The 19,245-nt window shown below is 41.0% G+C and overlaps 1 protein-coding gene across 4 annotated transcripts in view; it reads left to right on the forward strand.

The window, feature by feature from the left end:
* Positions 1 to 19,245, forward strand: part of NAV2 (neuron navigator 2) — a 416,926-nt gene that overhangs the window by 268,893 nt on the left and 128,788 nt on the right. For 3 of the 4 annotated variants that reach the window (XM_010563702.1, XM_010563700.1, XM_010563701.1), the window contains exons 4-5: positions 7,701 to 7,773; positions 15,331 to 15,598. In XM_010563702.1, the coding sequence (XP_010562004.1) occupies positions 7,701 to 7,773; positions 15,331 to 15,598 (341 nt within the window). Of the gene's footprint in view, positions 1 to 7,700; positions 7,774 to 15,330; positions 15,599 to 17,168; positions 17,238 to 19,245 lie in introns of all 4 variants that reach the window. The other variant, XM_010563699.1, reaches the window with a different exon arrangement.

Genomic DNA, 19,245 nt, shown 5'->3' on the forward strand with positions numbered 1-19,245 from the left:
AGCTGTGACCCTCAGGCTTCGAGACACAAGTACGCCCGTCAGCCAAGACGGGGCGGGTACGCTGCGCCTGGGAACGGGCTGCAGCGGTAGCTCCCTTCCCAGTGTCTTTTTTAGGAACGAACAACTGTCAAGGACTATGTTGTGAGAGGTCCTTCACGTGGCACAGCCGTGAGATGACCATTACTACTTCTTTACTTGTGTGTATTTCAATAAATAAAGCCAGATCACTTGCTGGTGTACCATCATCTCACTTGCAATAATTGAGAATTTGTAGTTTGCATGCAGTATCAAAAATAAATTCTTGATTGGTAGGTTGTTTTACTTCTATAATTAATCATTTAATAGAGTGCAGCACTATTCATACGAAACTTTTTTCTGAGCTAAAAGCTGTTTGTGATAAAATGTTATGTGTAGTTCTTTCTACATGAGTGTTGTTAAATTCCCCCTGTATATTGAAGTTAATGATATACAGAGCCTTCAACACTTGAGCTACCATTTGAGGAAATACAACAGCGTTCAAGAGTCAGCGCTTACTGCATTGAGCGGTTTTAGTGTCAGTCCTTCCTTTTAAATGTTTATGCTCTCTTAAATATATTGTTTTATGTACAAATCAAGCATGTTTTGGGAAGAAGTCCATCTTCACTACATATCGTGAACCTATCGCGAACTGAGCACAGCCATGGTTTTTCCCCATCTGTTCCTGTCTTCTGTTATACATAAGCAGAGATTTAGTGCCAATAATGTACAGTTAGCGTGGTATATACTAAAATCCAGTCGAGTGTCTGCTGAGACCAGCAAAGAGTTTCACGTATATCCTAAATTAATGATTCTCCAGAGGCAGGATACTCTGTTGATATTTGTTTTCAAAGTTGAACTTGTTGTTGCTTAACAAACTGTAATTTAGGATGTGTCAAGATTTCAAATTATGCACAAATTATCCACTTCAACTTTTCAAATATATTTAAGGCCGGATCCTGAAAAGCTGATCCAAAAATAATATCTCCAGGGATATTTTTCAGAGGAATTGCCCTTTTACTTTTTTTTTTCTCTATAGGAAAGTTTCAGTTTTGAATAAACAAACCTGAAAAAACCCTGAAAAGTTGAATTTCAAAATAATTTAGGAAAAATTCTACAACCCTTCCATCTGCCTCTCGCAGACCAGATTAGCTTTGACAAGCCTCGAGAGTCACACAGGGTTGCCTGAAACCATTCACGATACAAGAATGCCCTTTAGATGCTCTTTAATATGATTAGAAATCTTGGCCATCGTGAATGGGAGCTTTCTCTATGGTGCTTACTGCCCCCATTTCTGTTTATATTGGGCATGTTGTGAGTCAATATTGAATATTAATGGCATACTGTAAAGTAGAGAAATGCTGTTTGTCCCATTATTTCCAGAGGAAAAGCTGAGGCACAGGAAAGCTAAGGTTTTACCCAGGGTCACAGAGAAGGGGATGCAAGAGATGAGGCTCAGGCTAGTTCTCCAGCCTTAGGTTAGTGCCCAAACTGTCCTTTTCTTTAAAAGAAAAACAACAAAATAATGCAGTTGTAGCAGAGAGGGTCAACTCTTCACAGAGATGTGAAAACAGTGTACCTGTGATCATAGGTTTTTGTTTCTGTGGCTACGTTTGTTACAACCTGGCTTCAGAATATGGATTAGCTTCCTTTGCCCTTATGTCACATCTGTTATTTCATTTCTAAGATATCCACCAAGTTCTGTCAAAAACCTGAGTCTTAATTTTGAGACACATTTTTATCCAAATCGTCAGGAGCAGCATATGCATACTTGGAGCAACATATTATTATTTTAAAAAAATAAAGATAAACTTTGATTGGGACAACTACTAATGAAGATGTAATTTAAACAAAGCAATGATAGGTAGTATTTATAACCTTCTAGGGAAAATGGAATTTGCAATTTTGCCTTGGTATTTCTTATGTATAATTATGATTAGGAAACAGTGCAAATGAGACATTATTTGAGGGAAGAACCCCCTCCCCCAAAACTCCTCCAGGCTTTTAAGGATTGTCAATGTAATGACTTAAGATTTTAAAGCTCTTCCTAAACTTTATAATATAAAAATATTGAGTGTAAAAGCTTGATCTGAAAATATGTCAAGGAATACATTTTGCCTTAAGAAACAGCTTGCTGAAAACAGCTTGTGTTAGGCTCTTTCCTTGTTTCTACATTGTATGTGAAGTCTGCTGGAATATTGCATAAGTCTTTGTGGAACTTTAAAAAGTTTCGCATGAAATCAATCTTCTTTTTCACACCTAGTTTGAAAACTAATATACTGTCCATAATGTGGAGCCTCAAGTTAAATGCAAAGCACTGGTTTCAATCTAAGTAGTGGGCTTTCTGGACGAGCTTATAAAAACCCCACGGCTATCACTGTAAAAGTTGGCAGCAGAGGTCTTGCATCATAACGTGAGAAACTTCCCATGGTTTCTAAGTGAAGGAACCTACTATAAGTTTAATTCCGATTTTTGTTTGAGAAAAACATCTGTATCTGTCCCAAGGGCAGCACTAGTTACGATTTACCCTGTGTATTTGACTTGGCAGAGCTGGATGTGCAGCTTTGGCTGTAGACAGTTTCCATATTCAAGTCTTTGTCTATTATAGTCAACTTTCAACATATTGGTGCCCACATATGGGTTTCCATTTACAGGCTGAGGATATTTGTTTTGGGTTTGGTTTTTTTCTGGTGTGTCCTATTCTGCTCATACAGGCCAGGGCATGTTTCCTAGCTCCTTTTCTTTCTAGCACTGGCAAGAATAGAAATTGAAATTGCTATTATACGACAAGCGCAAAAACTTGTGTGGGTCTGGTGGCCGGTGTTGTTGGAAATGCATAATTGCTGTAAGGTACGTATGTGAATAGAGGGGCATCTGAGTAATGTACCTGGCGAAGTAATAGTGGACTGAGAATTAAGTAAATGTATTCTCATGCACACATAAGAATTTAATGAAGTTGTTAAATTTGTGTGTACTTGAGTTTCGTACGTGTAGAAGCTAGGAAGGAACGAGGAGCGCGCAGGTCTGGTGGGAATGAAAACAACGATATGCAATGCTGTCCTGCACAGACGTATTTAGAAATCGGTAAATATGTATGACCGCTAGCTTTTAATCCTGCTTTCCCAGCAAGAGGCTGGTGGTCTTACTGGTGTAACAAAGCAGCTGCTGGTGGTCTGGTGTTTGACAGTTATGGATGTTCAATGTTTCTTAGCCATGATGCCTTCCGTTCCCATCTTGCCAGGTAGCAAATGCCACCTAGAGAGTGATGTTAAAAGGAAGTTTTCAGGTAGCTGACTGAAACGTGCTTTTTGCTTCTGTGAGCGTGAGAAGGGGAGTTGTGACACTTGATCTGTCTGAACAGAAGTTTAATTCTAAGGGGTTTTAGTTTTCATATAATCTAATCATAAAAATACAGGAGGAGCCCCTGGAGGCAGGCAGCCCCTCAGGTATGGGCTTCAGCAGTCCTTGGTTGGCGTTTAGGGACATTTCAGAATAAATACCTATCATCGTATGGGGTGTGGGACTGATAATGCGCTTTGATAGTTAACTTGACTATATCTGAAACAGTTTATATGCAATGGTTCAAAATTGCAAATTCGTTTGATGCTTTTGGCCAAGAAGTCTATCAAGGCAAGGCAAGCATTTTGGACACTCCCGGTAACGTGTCCGAGTAAGATAATCACTGTGGATGTCTGTCCTTGGTTTTCCTTCTCCTTTTGCACAGCTTTCCCCTATTTTGGGTAGGCGGGAAATGAGAGCATCCAACTGCCATCTTTCCTGCTTTGCTTCTGCTGTGTTAAACGTTGCTGGCAATACGAATGAGAAATCAGAATTGTCAGCCAAAAAACAATTGTAGCTCACAGTGAAAAAGAAAATACACGCTCCCCTTTGGCAAATCCAGTCTTTTCGCATCTGCTTAAAGGGTTTAAGCAATACGAGGACTTGGCCAAGAAAGGGCCCGTAGAGTCTCGGTGCGAATTTGCTGCTGAATACCGTAATTTCAAGGAGGCGGCCGTACTTTGTGTTGAAAGTCACCGTGATGCAGGGTCATTAGGTTTTTGTTTCGTTTAGATCTATCTAGGAACTTCACTTCTGTCTTAGGTACGTGCATCTAAATGGTCTAATTACCATGCTACTACTCCAGAACAGCTTGCGATCTCCAACCCTGTATGCACAGGGGGATCTTTCTCCATTAAACAATATTTGGAGATTATAAATAGTTAGTTCTTATGTTAATACAGCAGGGACTAGAGTCGGAATCCTCCTTCAGAGCTTTTATAGAAGAAATTCATTAAATGTTACACTGTTGGAAATGCTTCTTTTCAAACAAGCAACACCATTTCTGATGCATTAGACTAAATCAGCCAAGCTCGGGGTTCTTCACTCAGGCCAGCGGCCACAAAATAGTATTCACAGCTTAAGCAGTTTGACATACAAAGGTTTCAGTAGCTTTCTGATCTTCGGTTTTTACAATAGGAGAAGTAAGCGATTGCTTCCCTCGTGCATCCCAGCATCGCTGTTTTCATTCTCGGCGCCTCGGCGGGGTAGAAGGCAGCTCCCTGGTCGAGCATTCAGGGCTTTTGCCTCTTCTGAGACTCCAGAGTGCCAAGTGAGCGTGAGCCCGTTGCCACTGGGGCTGGACGGCAGTCACAAATCACTTCGATGTGGGCCCCCAGCCAGTCATTGTGTGGGAAGCACCGTGAATTCCTACCAACCCTAAATTTTAATCATTTTGGCTATAGACCTGCATTCTGTGTTTCACTTTCTTCTTGAATTTCCCCAAATTCCTTTCTCTTCTCCTTTTCAGGCTGTATTTTTCCTTCAGAATCAACAAATTACTCCCATTCATGTCATTCTGCCATGTTACATTGTTATTATCACAGACACTGTGTAAATGCTGACAGAATCATTGATGTGTTTTTATCCTTCAGTTATGTTTTTTTAGCAAATTCCTTGTACGTGCAATGCTGTACATCCCCGTAAGATCTTATCGTAGTATTTTATTTTCTGAACCTAAGAGGTTTGCTTTTGCAAGCCTCTGTTATATTACCACTTTATTTCATTGTGTCTGGTTTTAAGTACTGAAATAGGATATTTTCCTGTTTCTATAATGTTTTGATTCTTATGCGTTCTTGACTGTAATGCACCATAGACTTTTGACAGTCCACATCCTGTATATTTTTTCTGCATTTTGTATTACTCTTTTTTTTTTTCTCTTTGTTCTTTTTCCATACCAGTATAGCACCAAAAAGCCCGTTTCTCACAGCCTTTAGCCAGGCATTACAACTGGTGTGGCAAGGTAGCCCGACTGTCCTTCTATATGGCAGCAAGGTCCAGGTCACTCAACTTGAGGTTTAAATAAACACCTCAAGCATTAGTGCTATGATGGGGGGGTCATCCGTCAGTCTGGGGGTGGGAGCGGTATGTCTTAATGAAGTGGCTAAAATGCGCAGTAAAAAAACCTGGGGCTTTGTCCCAGGGAAGAAGTGGTAGTGATTTTCAAGGGGGCTCCTTGAATCTGAATCGGATCGGCAATGAGCGTGAGGTTAGGAAGTCAGCAGGGAGTACTACGTAGCGCCAAGAATGAGGGCACAAATGAGGAACTTGCTACCCAAAAGTAAATCTTAATCCTGTGGTCGCTCTGTCCTAAAAGAGAGTTTGAGCAAAGATGAGCGACCTGGGAAGCGAAGCAAAGCGGGGCTGAAAGAGCTACTTTGAGTTTCTACAACTGCAGATCTGGAGTGGGGATGAGGTATTGCTTATTTTTACTCGCTAACCTGAGGAATCCTCCTGATTAGGAGAGGAGGCATCTACCCACAGCTGTGCAAGACGAAATGTTCTTGGAATGATGCAGCTTGTTAAGTGCAGGTAGTAGAAGTGGATTGATGCTTTTATGTGGTGGTTATTCTTGAAAAGGTGAACCTTGGCTTTCCGGCAAAGTCCAAATCGCCTCAATAAAAGAGCCGTGTTGAGAACTTGAAAGGGTTGTTGAGCGCTGAGGAAGGAAATGGGTAGAGATTGACTGTCGTATCACATTGAATTGTGGATATATGAACCTTTGAATTGTACCCTGCTACAAGCTTTACAGTCTGAACATTACAGGAAATGTATTCTTTGGTATCTGTTTGGAAGTATATAGTATACCAGAAGTATACGATATACCTTGTTTACTTTGATATAGTGTATCTCAAAGTATGAGGTTGATAAAAGTTTTGAGTATATCAGTGTTCATAATTGTTGAAATCACAGATAACGCCAAGAACTTTTTTCACTGATAGAAGAGAATGGTTTTATCGTTATATTTATAGACAATAATTGACGGTGCCTTGAGAGAAATCCATGCTGGAGGTTTTCTGGCAGCTTCCCTTGTACTTCTTTTATTACCCTGAGAAGGATGGGAAGCACAGGTCAAGTGCTGGGAGCTCAGCCTCCAGAATGCCACACAGCCCTCCCTCGGATATTTTTTCAAGGGCAGGCAGGAGCCGACAGGGAAGCTGGATCTTTCCATGTTCCCTTTTAACGTCTCCAAACTTCACAGAAGAAAGGTAGTTACGCGAGAGCAAGTGTGGGGCTTGGTGTCTATCTCCTTCCTTATCTATAACGTGGAAGCAGTGTTTGGTTGTGATGTTTTGGGAATTAATAAATTAATGTTTGCAAGATGTTCAAACGTGGAGACCCTATTTTATCACTTACTCCTTACCATGATGAAATAAAAAATTGCTCAATGGTTATCCAGAAGTCTAATGTGTAACCGCACACGAAACATGGTATTTCCTAAAATGTTTTTCCTTGCAGCCTCTGGGGGTGTCTAAGCTTAGGCTTTTGCGTAGAAGTGATTTGGCCGGGGGGGAGGCTGGCATCTCTGTATCTTCGGAATATGACAGCAGAGATTCGGTGGTAGCTTGGTGGGAAAGTCAGTGTGAGGCTACTGCAGGATCTCTATTCTGATGTTGAGAGACAGTGGGAAAAACACCTAACTTGTCCAACCTTTTTGGAGTTGACTTTGTTAGGTAGGATTTCAGTGCGGTCTGCATATAGCAGCTGTAGTCAGACCTGTTGAACAGAAGACTCTAGCTGGTCAAAATCAATTTTATCCTGTGCAATTTATTGCCGTTGTACCATCTCTCTGAAGGGCTGGATTTGCCCCGCAGTGAGCGACCGGAGTTGCCTGTCATTTCTGACACGTGGAGAATGTTGCAAGTGAACATTTTTTGGATTCCAGCTGGGGTTTCCAGTTACAGTTTTTATATTTGACTGCTTTTGTGGCTGGAAACTTTTGCCAGCTGTCAACTTAAGAGCAAGTGGCAATCTGCCTTCTGAAGCAAGTGTGGCCTCTGCGTTTATTTTCAGTTTCATGTTTGCTATACTTCTTGTAGGTTAAAAATGCTGGTATAACATCCGTGACCCTTTAGTAAGATACGTAGTGATCGCTATTTGTGGTTAGAGTATTAACTAACTTGCTTCATGCAAATGCAAATAATGGCAAGTCCTGATTCACGTAGTAGTCAATTTAGGACCTTCGTAACTGAGGACATGTCATATTATGGTTTCCACATAATGAGCAAAGAGACTTTTTAGGTGATACGAAGACGAGTGCGATAAAGGGTGGCGGGAGATGAAAGTAAACAATTATTACAATGCATTTTCTTTTTGTGTCTCTCTTTTGTTTGTTTGTTCTTGAACAGATTGAAAACATAGATGCGTGCCTGAGTTTCTTGGCTGCTAAAGGAATTAACATACAGGGGCTGTCAGCAGAAGGTGAGTCAATTGGTTGTTTAAAATTTCATTTTAAATGAGGAACCTGAATTAGTGCTTGTGATTGTAACTAGAACACAGAGTGTAATGGAAGATTAATATGGATAATTTAAATTTTGGCAGTCTTTACTTCCTTTTTCCCCCCATCTCAGCATGAAAGGTAGGTAACATAGATAGCTAATCTCCACACAGCTGACTTGTAACAGTAATCAATGAGACCGAATTAGACTTCAGTCACTTCTTTGTTTCTTTCTGTTAAAACTCAGAAATGTGTCGTCTAAGTTCTATAACTGGCACATTGATCAGATATTTAAAGTGGACTGCTGGTGGTTGTTTGCCTTTTGAGGGAGAAATTTATTTCCTCATTCTTCAATTATTCTCTTACCTGAAGAAATATCCTGCTTTCTTTTCTTTTTTTAAAGAAAGATTATTGTTTTTAAAGTTTGTTTCCAAACGCACAAAACAATAAAATCCGAATGTTTTGAACCAAAACAAAAAAGAAGAACACATTTTGATCTCTAATTAATCACTCTGCTTTTGAAGAGCACCAGAATTTTTCTGAAACCAAACATGACTTGGCATACTATATTTTTTTTTATGCCGATGCATGATATCTGTCAGGATGTATGGTACCTGTTGGCTCAGCAGCTGTTTAACTGTTGCCTTATTAAGAGATCAAACAGATTTCTGTCATCCTCAGCGCCAGCTTTCACTTATTTTCATTTAAATATGCTGGAAAAGCAGTTGGTTTTGGTAGCTGCTAAGGCAAACTTTTAATATATTACATGACATCTCCTTCAGTGCTTCGCAGAACAAATAAATTAATGTGTGGCATCAGGCAAGGCTTCAAGTTAGATTTGGTGACTATGTCTCTTTGCAAACTTAGTTTTGAGGAGAAGGTTATAGCATCAAATCACGCATGTACTGTTACTTGTGTGTGGATAGCTTAATTGCCTGTATGTTCAAAGCCACGTTTTCTTCCTCTGGAGGAATCCTGTAGCTCAAACAAGGAAGGCAAGAAAGGATGTGTAGGTGTGGGGCTCATCCCGGCCGGCAGCTAAGCGCCACAGGGCTCCTCTCTCGCTCCAGCAGGATAGGGGAGAGAATAGGAAGAGCAAAAGCGCAAAAACACGTGGATCAAGATAAAGAGTCTAAAGAGTGAAGGAAAGAGGAAGAAAAAACCAAAGCAAGCGATGCAAAGGCGATCACTCGCCACCTCCCACAAGTAAACAGATGCTCAGCCAGTTTCCGAGCAATAGCTACCTCCCCAACAGCCTCCCACCAGCCAGCTCAATTTTTATTTCTGAGCGTGATGTCATATGGCACCTGATATCCCTTCGGTCAGCTGAGGTCAGCTGTCCAGGTTGTGTCCTCTCCCCGCTTCTCACCTACCCCCGGCCTGCACACAGCGGGAAGGCAGTGGAGGAAAAAGAAAAAACCTTGACGCTGTGCAAGTGTTGCTCGGCAATAGCCAAAAAACCTGGTGCCTTATCAGCACTGGTTCAGTCACAAATCCAGTACCCAGCACCACATGCTTTGCGATCATGACTTGAAGTCTTAGCTGAAACATACTTTCCCTTATTGATGGTAAATGGTGTTTGTGAAATGTATGCCAGATAACCGCTGTGGATGAACTTTATGGTGAAACCATCGTGTACACAGGTTTTATATATGTACGTTGCATTAAAAAAAATTACAAAAACATAAGAACTTTTATAAAATTACTATAAAATTAAAGCTATTAGTTTTTCAAAACTGTTATTAAAAATTCCAATTTAAAACTACATTTTGACAGTTTGGAAAATAGCTTGAAGAATTCCTTGCTGTCCTCAAAAGGAAGCCTCCTACCTCTCCTCCTAGTCTATGAGACCTTAGAAGCCACTTAAAAATGTGTATTCAAAATGTAATTTCACTCATTTTGAGGTGGTTTGTTAAGCGTGGAAAGCAAAGTAGCAGATATTTAGTACATGTTGTTCTAACCTCAATATGCCACAACTCGTGGGAGAAGAGGAGGCTGAAGGGCGGCTGTCTTTCTGTGGTGTATCCTTAAGCTGGGTTAGAACACTAATAACAAATATTTTCCTCCAAAAAGAAGCTTTAATATGGTCAGCCCAAGTACTGCCTGCATTATATGCCTCAGTAGCTCAGGTATAGTCAGAAGAATTCTCATGTCAAGAAAAGAAAGTATGAGCTAAAACTTCCAACAGCAGAAAGTTTGTTTACCAGGAAATGGTTAAAAAGAAAATGCAACTGAGTCTGTTGGAAAAGCTAATTTCAACCTTGACATGATATATAAATATTGTGAACATATAATAAATTTCACATGATTTGCCTGTCTTGATACAACGCAAAATCTAGGAAAAAGAGCAGATCAGTTGATGAGAAGAGCGTCTGGGTGTGCAGAGTTGGCAGCGTAGTGTTGTTCACGCCGGGGAAGGGACCGCATGATTGATGTTCGTTGCTCTCCCGCCATATCACAGGTCAGACTCAGCAGGGTATAGGTTATCCCGTGGCTTCACTAATTTTGCATTCCTTCCTTTCTTTTACACTCTCTAGGAATGAACATATTAAATCATACGGAAGCCAAGAAGAGACCAGTAATGTTTGCTGCCAACATATGAACATTTACTGGCTCCACCGCTAGCATTGAAGGAAGAGAGTGACAGCTAGAGAGGGGGAGGGAAGGAACATTTTTTTATAAAATGAAGTTAAAAGACTTGAATTAAACAATAAATTCAATTTCTGTTCTTAGTCACTCCTTAACTGTGCTGAGGAAGGAGGAGGAAACTGAACAGGAGAGAACACAGAATCACTTAAATGAAGAGTGCTGTAACCAAACAAGCCAGTGTTTCTGCGCAAGTTGCCAAGACCTGCTAGGTCAACTGCAAATAACTTTGTTTACTTCACTGGCAGATCCTCATCTAGGAGGAAGGGGAAGATTGTGATTGTGATTGCTTCCAAATGGGAATAAACGTTGAAGTCTCTCTTGGGTTGCTTGAGACCACGTCTTTTTCGATAGTGCAGTTTTAGTGTGAAGGGAAGTTAATGATTCAAAACTGGAATTTGGATGACTCCTAAAGGTTGAAATAATTTGGGACTTCATGTGTCATATCCTTCCAGTGTTAAAAAAGCCTGCTTTGATAGGTGCGTGCCACTTAGACATAGGCTTTTTTTAGGGATTTATGCAGTGCAGATGCTAAGGATCTGCAATCACTGATTATGGCCCTACTATGCTAGAGACAAGCCCCCTTCCCCAACAACATGGAGCCAAAAAGGCATTCTCTTCTCAAAGATTTTGAACTCCTAAGATCTCCATTTGTAGTTATTAAAGAAAACTATGGGGATGCTGGAAAATTCTTTTCTCTTCTTGCTGCAGTTTTTTATTGTCCATCGCTTTGAGCTGTCTCTCCGTACCCACGCTCTTAAACTTGTTTCCACACCGAGCTGGGGTTTAGATTCCTGGAATCGCAGCTGCCCAGCTAAGCTTGCCCTCCTTCACACGATATCTCCTCGCTCCAAGATTTTGAAGGTTATGGAGGATGTAAATGTGAAGTAGAAACTCAAATTGATGTCAGAGATAGCAGCTGCACCTCTTCTGGGTAACAGATTAGCTGGATAATGATCAGCTGAACAAATCCTGCTAGACTTTGGAACAACCGCAATTCCGTTTAGACTTTTGCCTCTGAAATGCCATTCACACTTCTGTAGGTAAATGAATTTCTGTAGGTAAATGGATTTCAGCATACACGCTCTGCAGTACTGCATCCGTTTTAGGTCCTTTAGGTCCTTTCCAGTGCCAAGGTGGAATTTTTTTTTTTTTCCGCAGCACCAATATCCCACAGCGCTAGTTTAAGCATACCCAAGTAGGGCGCTTACCGTGCTGCCAGATTTTGATGATACCACACTGAGTGCATTTATGTACAGTCTTCAAAAAATTACTCTTTAATTATCAAAAAATGCCTGCAGATCTAGTGTGTGTGGTGGGAATTAATTCCTTCTTGCACTTCCATTCCTTGTTTCTGTGAAATTCCCAGTATTATTCCTGTTCAGACCACATTCCTCAGTAGAGTCTACAAAGTTCATCCCAGAGCTGGTTTTGTAGCTTTGGATCCCTAAAGTCAGCTCAGAGCCCTGTCAGCCTAGAGCATGTGCTGTCTGAGGTTGAGTCTGGCTGTGCTTCATGATGTGTTCTGGATCAACTGTGAAGTATTTCTACTTTTCAACATTTTGTCTTAAATTCAGATCTGCCTGTGGTTATTTTGGCCCTTTCTCTCCTCTCCCATCATTCACTGTGGACAAAATTTCCTGCTTTTTTTTCATTTTGTTCTGTTCAGCAGACCCTTTTGCCTCACCTTATAATTGAACTAAGAAGGGTTGACGGGGACTGCATGCAGAGTCCCTCAGTGGTCAACCCAAAGAGGCTAGTGCAAAGCGACAGAAGCAGACACCCACTATCTTTTGGGGTGAATAGTACCTACGTATGACAGCCCGATTTTCTGGCGGGATAGGTGCAAGCTAGGGAATGTGCAGTGATTCTTCATTTGTACTCCAGCTAGCCAGTTTGGCTAACCAGTCTAGTCCACATGAACTAGTTCTGTTTTTTCTAGTCCCACGTGCTTTACAGAAACAGATGCAAACAAACTTGACTAAGTAATAGTGATAGACTATTTTTCTTCTTCTTCATCGGTTTGCTTCGATCTGTATTCTGTACACAATGAGTAGTTTACGATTTGCAGAAATTTCATTCACAAGTGTTAAAGGAATCAGATAATGATATTTCTCTACTAATCTATCCAACAGTCCTTTCTTTACTTTTTCTTTGTCCTGAACTGTTTTGCTTTTTGGTGGGTTTTTTTTTTTTTTTTTTTCCAATTTCCACCGAGTCCTGTGTATTTTTGTGAAGACAGAGCAGGATGATTGGCAAGCTCCAGCGGTAGAGGTTCCAGCTGTAGGGGAAACAAGCAGCAAGGGAGATATTCCAGGATGGAAATTTCCAAAGGGTAGATTTGTGGGGATTCTCTGAAAACCAAATTCAAGTTTCTTCTCAAATGTCTAGAGTGTTTGTTTCAAATATACAGGATGAGTCATTTTTGGCTCCAAATTTAAAATGGGTGGGTGACATGCTTGTCCATATCTAAGTTAATGTGTATATTTAAGCTGACGCATGGGCTGGAGGGGACTTAAAGCAGGAAGCAGTTGAGATTGCAGTGATGGGCAGAGCGCAGCGAGGTTGAAGTACTCTGAAATACTCTTTTTGTACAAAGTGCAGGGGCAAACTGCCAAGCAAATTACCTCAGTCTATCTTTAAGATAAGAGAAGCAGAACTACCTCTGAAAGTCCCGTTTGAAACATTTTGCTTAAAATCCAGAGGGAGAGAGACTGCTGCTTTTGAAACTCATCAAAGCTGTTGTTCATTTGATTATTATTTTTTGGTCACCTTAGAAAAATGCCAAAAGCAGGTTGCTCTTCTGATAAGTACAGCAGAAGCCAGCCAGCCATAGAAAGCAACAGGTTTTAGGTGGGTTATTGTTATACTCGCCTCTCGCTTCAGATGGCAATCAAGTCTCCATTTCCAATTTTGTATAGCTTTGCGAAGTTTAAACATGCAGACCCACCGTAATTTCTTTTATCTTCTGGCGCGTATTTGTGCAGTTCAGCTTCCCAGTGCCTCTGGCTCTGTTTAGTTATGCTTCGGCCTGTGATTAAGTGCTACTTTCCTTACAATTCCCGTGAGTAATTTGAGTTCTTTACTGAAGATAAGGAGATCCTTTACTGTGCTTTCGTGTCTTTTGTGTTTGTTTTACTTTATTGTCCATTTCCATCCCTGTTCTCCCTTGCAAAACACGGGCAGATTAGAGAAGGAACCTGCCTGATGGAGACGCTGACGGCAGCGGGAGAAGGCTGGTTTGTGGCATGACGCTGCACGGGAGCAGGAGTGGACCGGGAAAAGGGGAAACGGGCGGGATTCATTGGGACCCCACTGTCCGGGAAGAGACTAAAATTGGCTGAGAGAACCAAGGAAGACGGAAAATGGCTGCTTAAGGGCCCTGGGAAGGATAATCATCTAAACGAGGGAATGGGGACAGTGATGGGAGAGAGCGCTGGTGGAGGGGCCAGGCTGCAGGGAGGAAAAAATGGGTAAGGGAATTCAGTCCAGAAGTAGGAAAGGAAAAGGGAGAGGGGAAAGGGAAAGAGAAAGGAATATCCTGGGTCTGGGTGATGACCAGGACCGCTTAGATAAGGTCTAGGAGCCTCTGAGGAGATGGGCATGGGCCAAAACAAAATTAAGGAAGAAAGTGAAGTAGATTAATGGCTAGGAAGAAAAGGTAGACTGAGGCGCTGGTAGACGAGGAGACCAAAACTGGAAGCTGGCGTAGAAAGGGGAGCGAAATTTCTAAGCCGTGAGCCCGACAATTGCTGGGTAGAGGGCTTGAGGTTAAGAACAGAAGCTTTTTACACAGCAAAGATGAGCAATGTGAGCAGGAATGTGGCTGGGAGAGGGAATAAAGGATAGAGCCGGGCCCATTACAAAATCAGAGCAACCTTTCAGCCAGAACTGGGAACAGAAAATTCTGGTTCTCACCTTTGTGCTTGGCCACTGTCTTGTGATGTGTCCTTTTACCCTCCCTTGCACTAATCCACGTAGTGGGATTTAAAAGCATAGGGCAACAGTAAGTTTTATTAATTCAAGTGGTCTGTATAGTGCACGCAAAAGTTCAGCGGTTTGATGTAGTGTAGCTTTTTTACTTCCCTTTTTTAATTTAGTAAATTAAACATGATAAATAATTAAGTCATGTCACGTTATTAAGGTTGTCTGCAAGGCTGAATTGGCGTTCTTGCGTATTAATTATGATACAGCAGTTAACTGCATGTCCTGATACATGTCTTTATCTTTGTGTTTGTTCTTACATTTTCACATTTGATATTGCATAGAAGAACAGGATGACTTTTAGGAGTTGAAACGTTTATTTGTTCACTGTCAAGCTGTCTTTATGTACTTTGGGTATCCATTCTGTATCGGCTTGTGATAGTATCAAACTGGTAATTATCTGTTCTAATACAGCTATTTCACCCAACAATCATATTTTCTAGTGCAAAACTTCCATCAGATTTTCTTAGTGGCAATAATTAGTCTGATATTCCAGAAATGACATAATACCGTGTGATAACCGAGTAGTTTCTCCTCGTGTAAATTTAGGACTGAGAAATCATTTACAGTGTGCTGGTTTTAATACATTTGTTGTTGTGGGGTTCTTCTTTTGTTTTTTTTGGTTACCTTAGTTTGAAGGAACTATCTTTTTAAGCACATTGGCGTTAACGCACACCATGGTAAAAAAGCGAGACGTCGTGCAGTCACCGCAGGGGAGAAATTAGTTATTTATTTGTAGTTGGTGCTCACTGGTAATCAGCTGTAATGCCGATTAGCTGTGCAGAAAGCCTGCCATATCCTAAAGCAACTGAGTTCGGATGGCGTTACGAAGAGCGCAGCGGCTGACCCGCTGTACTGTTGGAGAGAAGTGACTTGTGGCTGACCAGTGACTTCTGCACCTTGCCTTACAGAAATCAGGAATGGGAATCTAAAGGCCATCTTGGGCCTTTTCTTCAGTTTATCTCGATACAAGCAACAGCAACAGCAGCCACAGAAACAGCAACCGCAACACCATCCATCCCAGCAACCTCCCCCAGTATCCCAGCAAGCAGGGCCTCCATCCCAGTGCCAGGTCGGGGTACCGCAGCAGCAGGTACCGGCTTCGCTCCAGACTCTGTGCCAACAGCCCCCGCAAGCTGCGCCGCATCAGTTCAAAGCACAACCAGAAATGCAGTCCAGGTGGGGAAATTTCCTTTAAGTTGGTTGGTTTGGGGTTTTTTTTCATTGTTAATTTCTTTTTTTTTTCTTGTTAAAGGTCTTCAAAAGCCAAAGAATCTTCTCTCTTTAGTTCTGCTGTAGAATAAAGAGTGTGTTGGAAGTGGAATGCTGGGTAGCAATTAACTTCACGCCTTTGGAAATCAAAACAGATGTGCTTAAATATGTTCTCAGTGCTGGAAATATGCAGTCCAATGGATGTAAAATACCTGCTAAACCAAATAACTACAGTATTTTATAAGGCTGTTTTTCTCAGTATTCCTTTTGCTTCCTTTTGCTTCTTTCTACTCGCAAAGCGTGTATATTGTTGCCATTACAGAATATATACTCTGGGCATGTGAAAACCAACTTCGGTTCTCGGTTTACAAGAATTTCAGTCTTAAAGAGTGGAAGGCTCTGACAGCAGTTAAAGAAACAGAGCTCATCACGGCTGGTGACAGTCAAAATCAAATCTAGGCTTATTGGTCAAAAATAATATGCTTCTGGCTTACATGAAAAATAATTTTCACGACTGGTGTCTGTTGGCGCTCCTAGGCCAGAATACAGAGAAGTAGAGGGAGTCTTTGTCCCTTGAATGTCTTTAATCCTAGGGGTGCTCTTTCCACGTTAGAATAAAAGCAATTTATGAAGGCAGTACCGCCGTGAATATATGTGCAGCCTTCTGCTTGTCTGACCCTTCCACTGCTAAAAGAGTGAGGGGTTTAGTAGGAATAAGTGGGCAAGATTAAAGGCTGAGGCCATATTTGCATAATTATTAAAGTTTGAAGGCTTTTTTTTTTTTTTTAATAAATATCTCAAATTCGGTTAGGGCTTATTTGTGCTAAAATAACGCATATTAAGGTGAACGCTAGCTTAAGCGTTGCTTTATGAGGGGTATAGACAGTTTAAATGAGGCCTTCCAAGTGAGGGTACTGAGAGGTTATGTGGTTTTTGTTTATGTCTGTCTTCACGAATCATGCTCATTTTGGGTGTAAACAATATTTTCACATAGTTGAAAAACATAGTGTTGCTACAGCATGTATAAACTTCTACAGGAAATAATTACTGTAAAACAAAGATGCATTTGAACGTATTTCTGCGACTTTTCTGTCAAAAACATGCAGAGATGCATGGGACCATTTGAATATTGCTTTGATATTTTCAGTCCATTGTGTGGATTGTGTTGGCTTTCAAATAATTTAAAAATATCTGACCTGAAGGTCTTAAATGTCATGTTTTCTTAGTATATACTAAAGTGAAATTGCTCAGCTTCTGCGGAAAAATGCATATAATAAAAGACTGAGAAAGAAAAGAGTAATAAAGTTGGGGTTTGCATGCAGAATTGCATGTTCATAATTCTATAAAAATTAATTCATTTCAGATTTTAGGAATTTTGACATAAAGTTATACTCTAGGCAAGAAGCTCTTTTTTTTCCCTGTGGAATTCATAAAAACTCTTTCCTCCCTAAAACTAGTTACTAAGTTTGGTGGCTTAAAAAAAAAAAAAGTTCCTTTGTTCAATGTTATCTTCGGCTTTTTCTTTCCTGTCATACAGTGCATCTCCCAGGGACTCATCTCAAAGCAAAATCATCCGATTCACTCTTGGTCAGAAAAAGTCTTCTAGGTTAGCATATCTTCATCTTCTGCAAAGCATGAATAATCCTTTTGCAATATTTCTGGATGCATGTTTAGGGTTCCTGTTGAAAATAGTTTGTAACTAGGCATTTTACAAAGAGCTGAAACCTGGAAGTGCGAGATGGATTTTAATTTTTTTCTTTTTTTTTTTTTTCAAGGTGTGGAATGCATTCTGGCCCGCAAGAAAATAATTTGGTTTTTTTGTCCTTATGAGCTTTTGCTTTTGAGAACAAAACATGGTTCTGGGAGTTCTCTCCCCACTGTACACATCTGTATTAGTTGTATTTAGATCTGCATTATTCAAACGACTAGTATCAGGCTATTGCCTTAGCTACTAAGAGGAACGTCATGTGAACCATGCAAGCCCAAACAGCACCGTGTGGGTCTGTCTCATCAGAGCTCCTGCATTCCCCAGTGCTCTGAAGCTGAGCACATCCAATCTCCCTAAAAATGATTAATATGTATTTCAGTCTATTTTTTTTCCTGAATCCCAGCATGACTTGCGTGCCAGCTCGTATGACCATCTCGTCTCAGCGATCATAAGGGTTGCTGTGTTATTAATGCGGTTATTAATCATGTTTACTTCTACAAGTATTATATGTTAAAATGTTTTACTAGCAGTTTTTATATAGTTATACGTTGGTAAACTATACTGTACCATTTTTGCTAGGCTTGTGAACTATTAGGATTTTTATTCAGCTTGGCAAGTGTGTATAGATTGTTAGTTCTGCTGTATAATTTGGATTTATTTCCCCCATCTTATTTCTTTTATGACAACAGTGAAGGTCTGCAGTATAACCCCTGTTAAAATGTCCCATGTTTCCTTTTCGTGTTCTCTCTTGATCATAATTATGGCTTGACAGTTCGTCTGTGCCTAGAAGAGGTGCTGAAGTGCAGTAATGGAGAGCATTCTCCGAGCCCAGTACCTTGTCTCTAACACCAAGAAGCTAGAAACGTCTCCCTGAACCTATTTTTTCCCCCCCTAGATTTCACAGGCACTGCTGTGAAATATCTTGACCTAATGCCAAAAGCAGGGGCTTAAAATCAGTCAGTTAAACTAGGGGGGGGGGGGTGTAAGTCTAAGAGAAATGATATCTTCTTCAAGAGTGTTTTTAGCACCTATGGTTTTTTTATTCTCTGTATGTTTTTATTGGCAGTGACAACACTGACTTGAATTGAAAACTTGTCACTTCTTGAGTGGTCACATGGTTTGAGTAGCTTTATTTACTTTAAAATGTGACAGATTTGCAAAACCCGTGTGGGCATGTGTGGAGAGCCTTTTCTTACCCATCGGTACAAGAACATTATCCCTTCCCTCCTGCCAGACTCTGCTAGAAAACTCCCCTCCCAGTACTGGGGGCTCTGGTAGCCTTCCTGGGGTGGTTGGCCCGGACTCACAATCTTTTATCACTGGGTAGAAACTTTCAGCTGAGGTATCTTGTGCGTCCGTCCTACCTGGAGGAAACCTAGCTCGTTTCCTATTAAGCAAAACGAACTCTTAATGAGCTTTCTTGTCTTGGTGACTTCTGAGTTCTCAAGACCAGTGTTTGTCCCCGGTTTGCCTCTGCTTCTTCCCGCGTAGTCTCCTCTACAGCGGATGAAGCATCTCTGGGATGATCTCAGTTACACCTTGCCGCAGCGATGAGTATGTACAACTTCTTAGCACCCCCCAGTGTTGAAAAAGGCTGGATAAATTGAGGGGCTCGTCTAAAAGGCTTCAACAAAGTCAACCTCAGAACCATGATGTGCTGCTGCCAGATCTGTGGTGGTTTGAGCTTGTAAATTAATTTTTGGTTTTGTATTTGAATGATGCCCTCATGTCTTATCCTTGTTTGAGCTTTGAAAGCATGTGCATGCAGCTGCTGACATTTTTGCTCTTTTCCTTCATGTTTCTTTTCATATTTCCTATTTCTTCACTAGTCTTGGAGAAGTCAGTTTATTTAGGAAGCCCTGCCAGACTCCTCCTTGGCTTCTCTTCCTTCCTCGAGGCACAACGG

Source organism: Haliaeetus leucocephalus, unplaced genomic scaffold (genome assembly GCF_000737465.1).
Source record: "Haliaeetus leucocephalus isolate CR32 unplaced genomic scaffold, Haliaeetus_leucocephalus-4.0 Scaffold173, whole genome shotgun sequence".
In the NCBI taxonomy this organism is placed as follows: Eukaryota; Metazoa; Chordata; class Aves; order Accipitriformes; family Accipitridae; genus Haliaeetus; species Haliaeetus leucocephalus.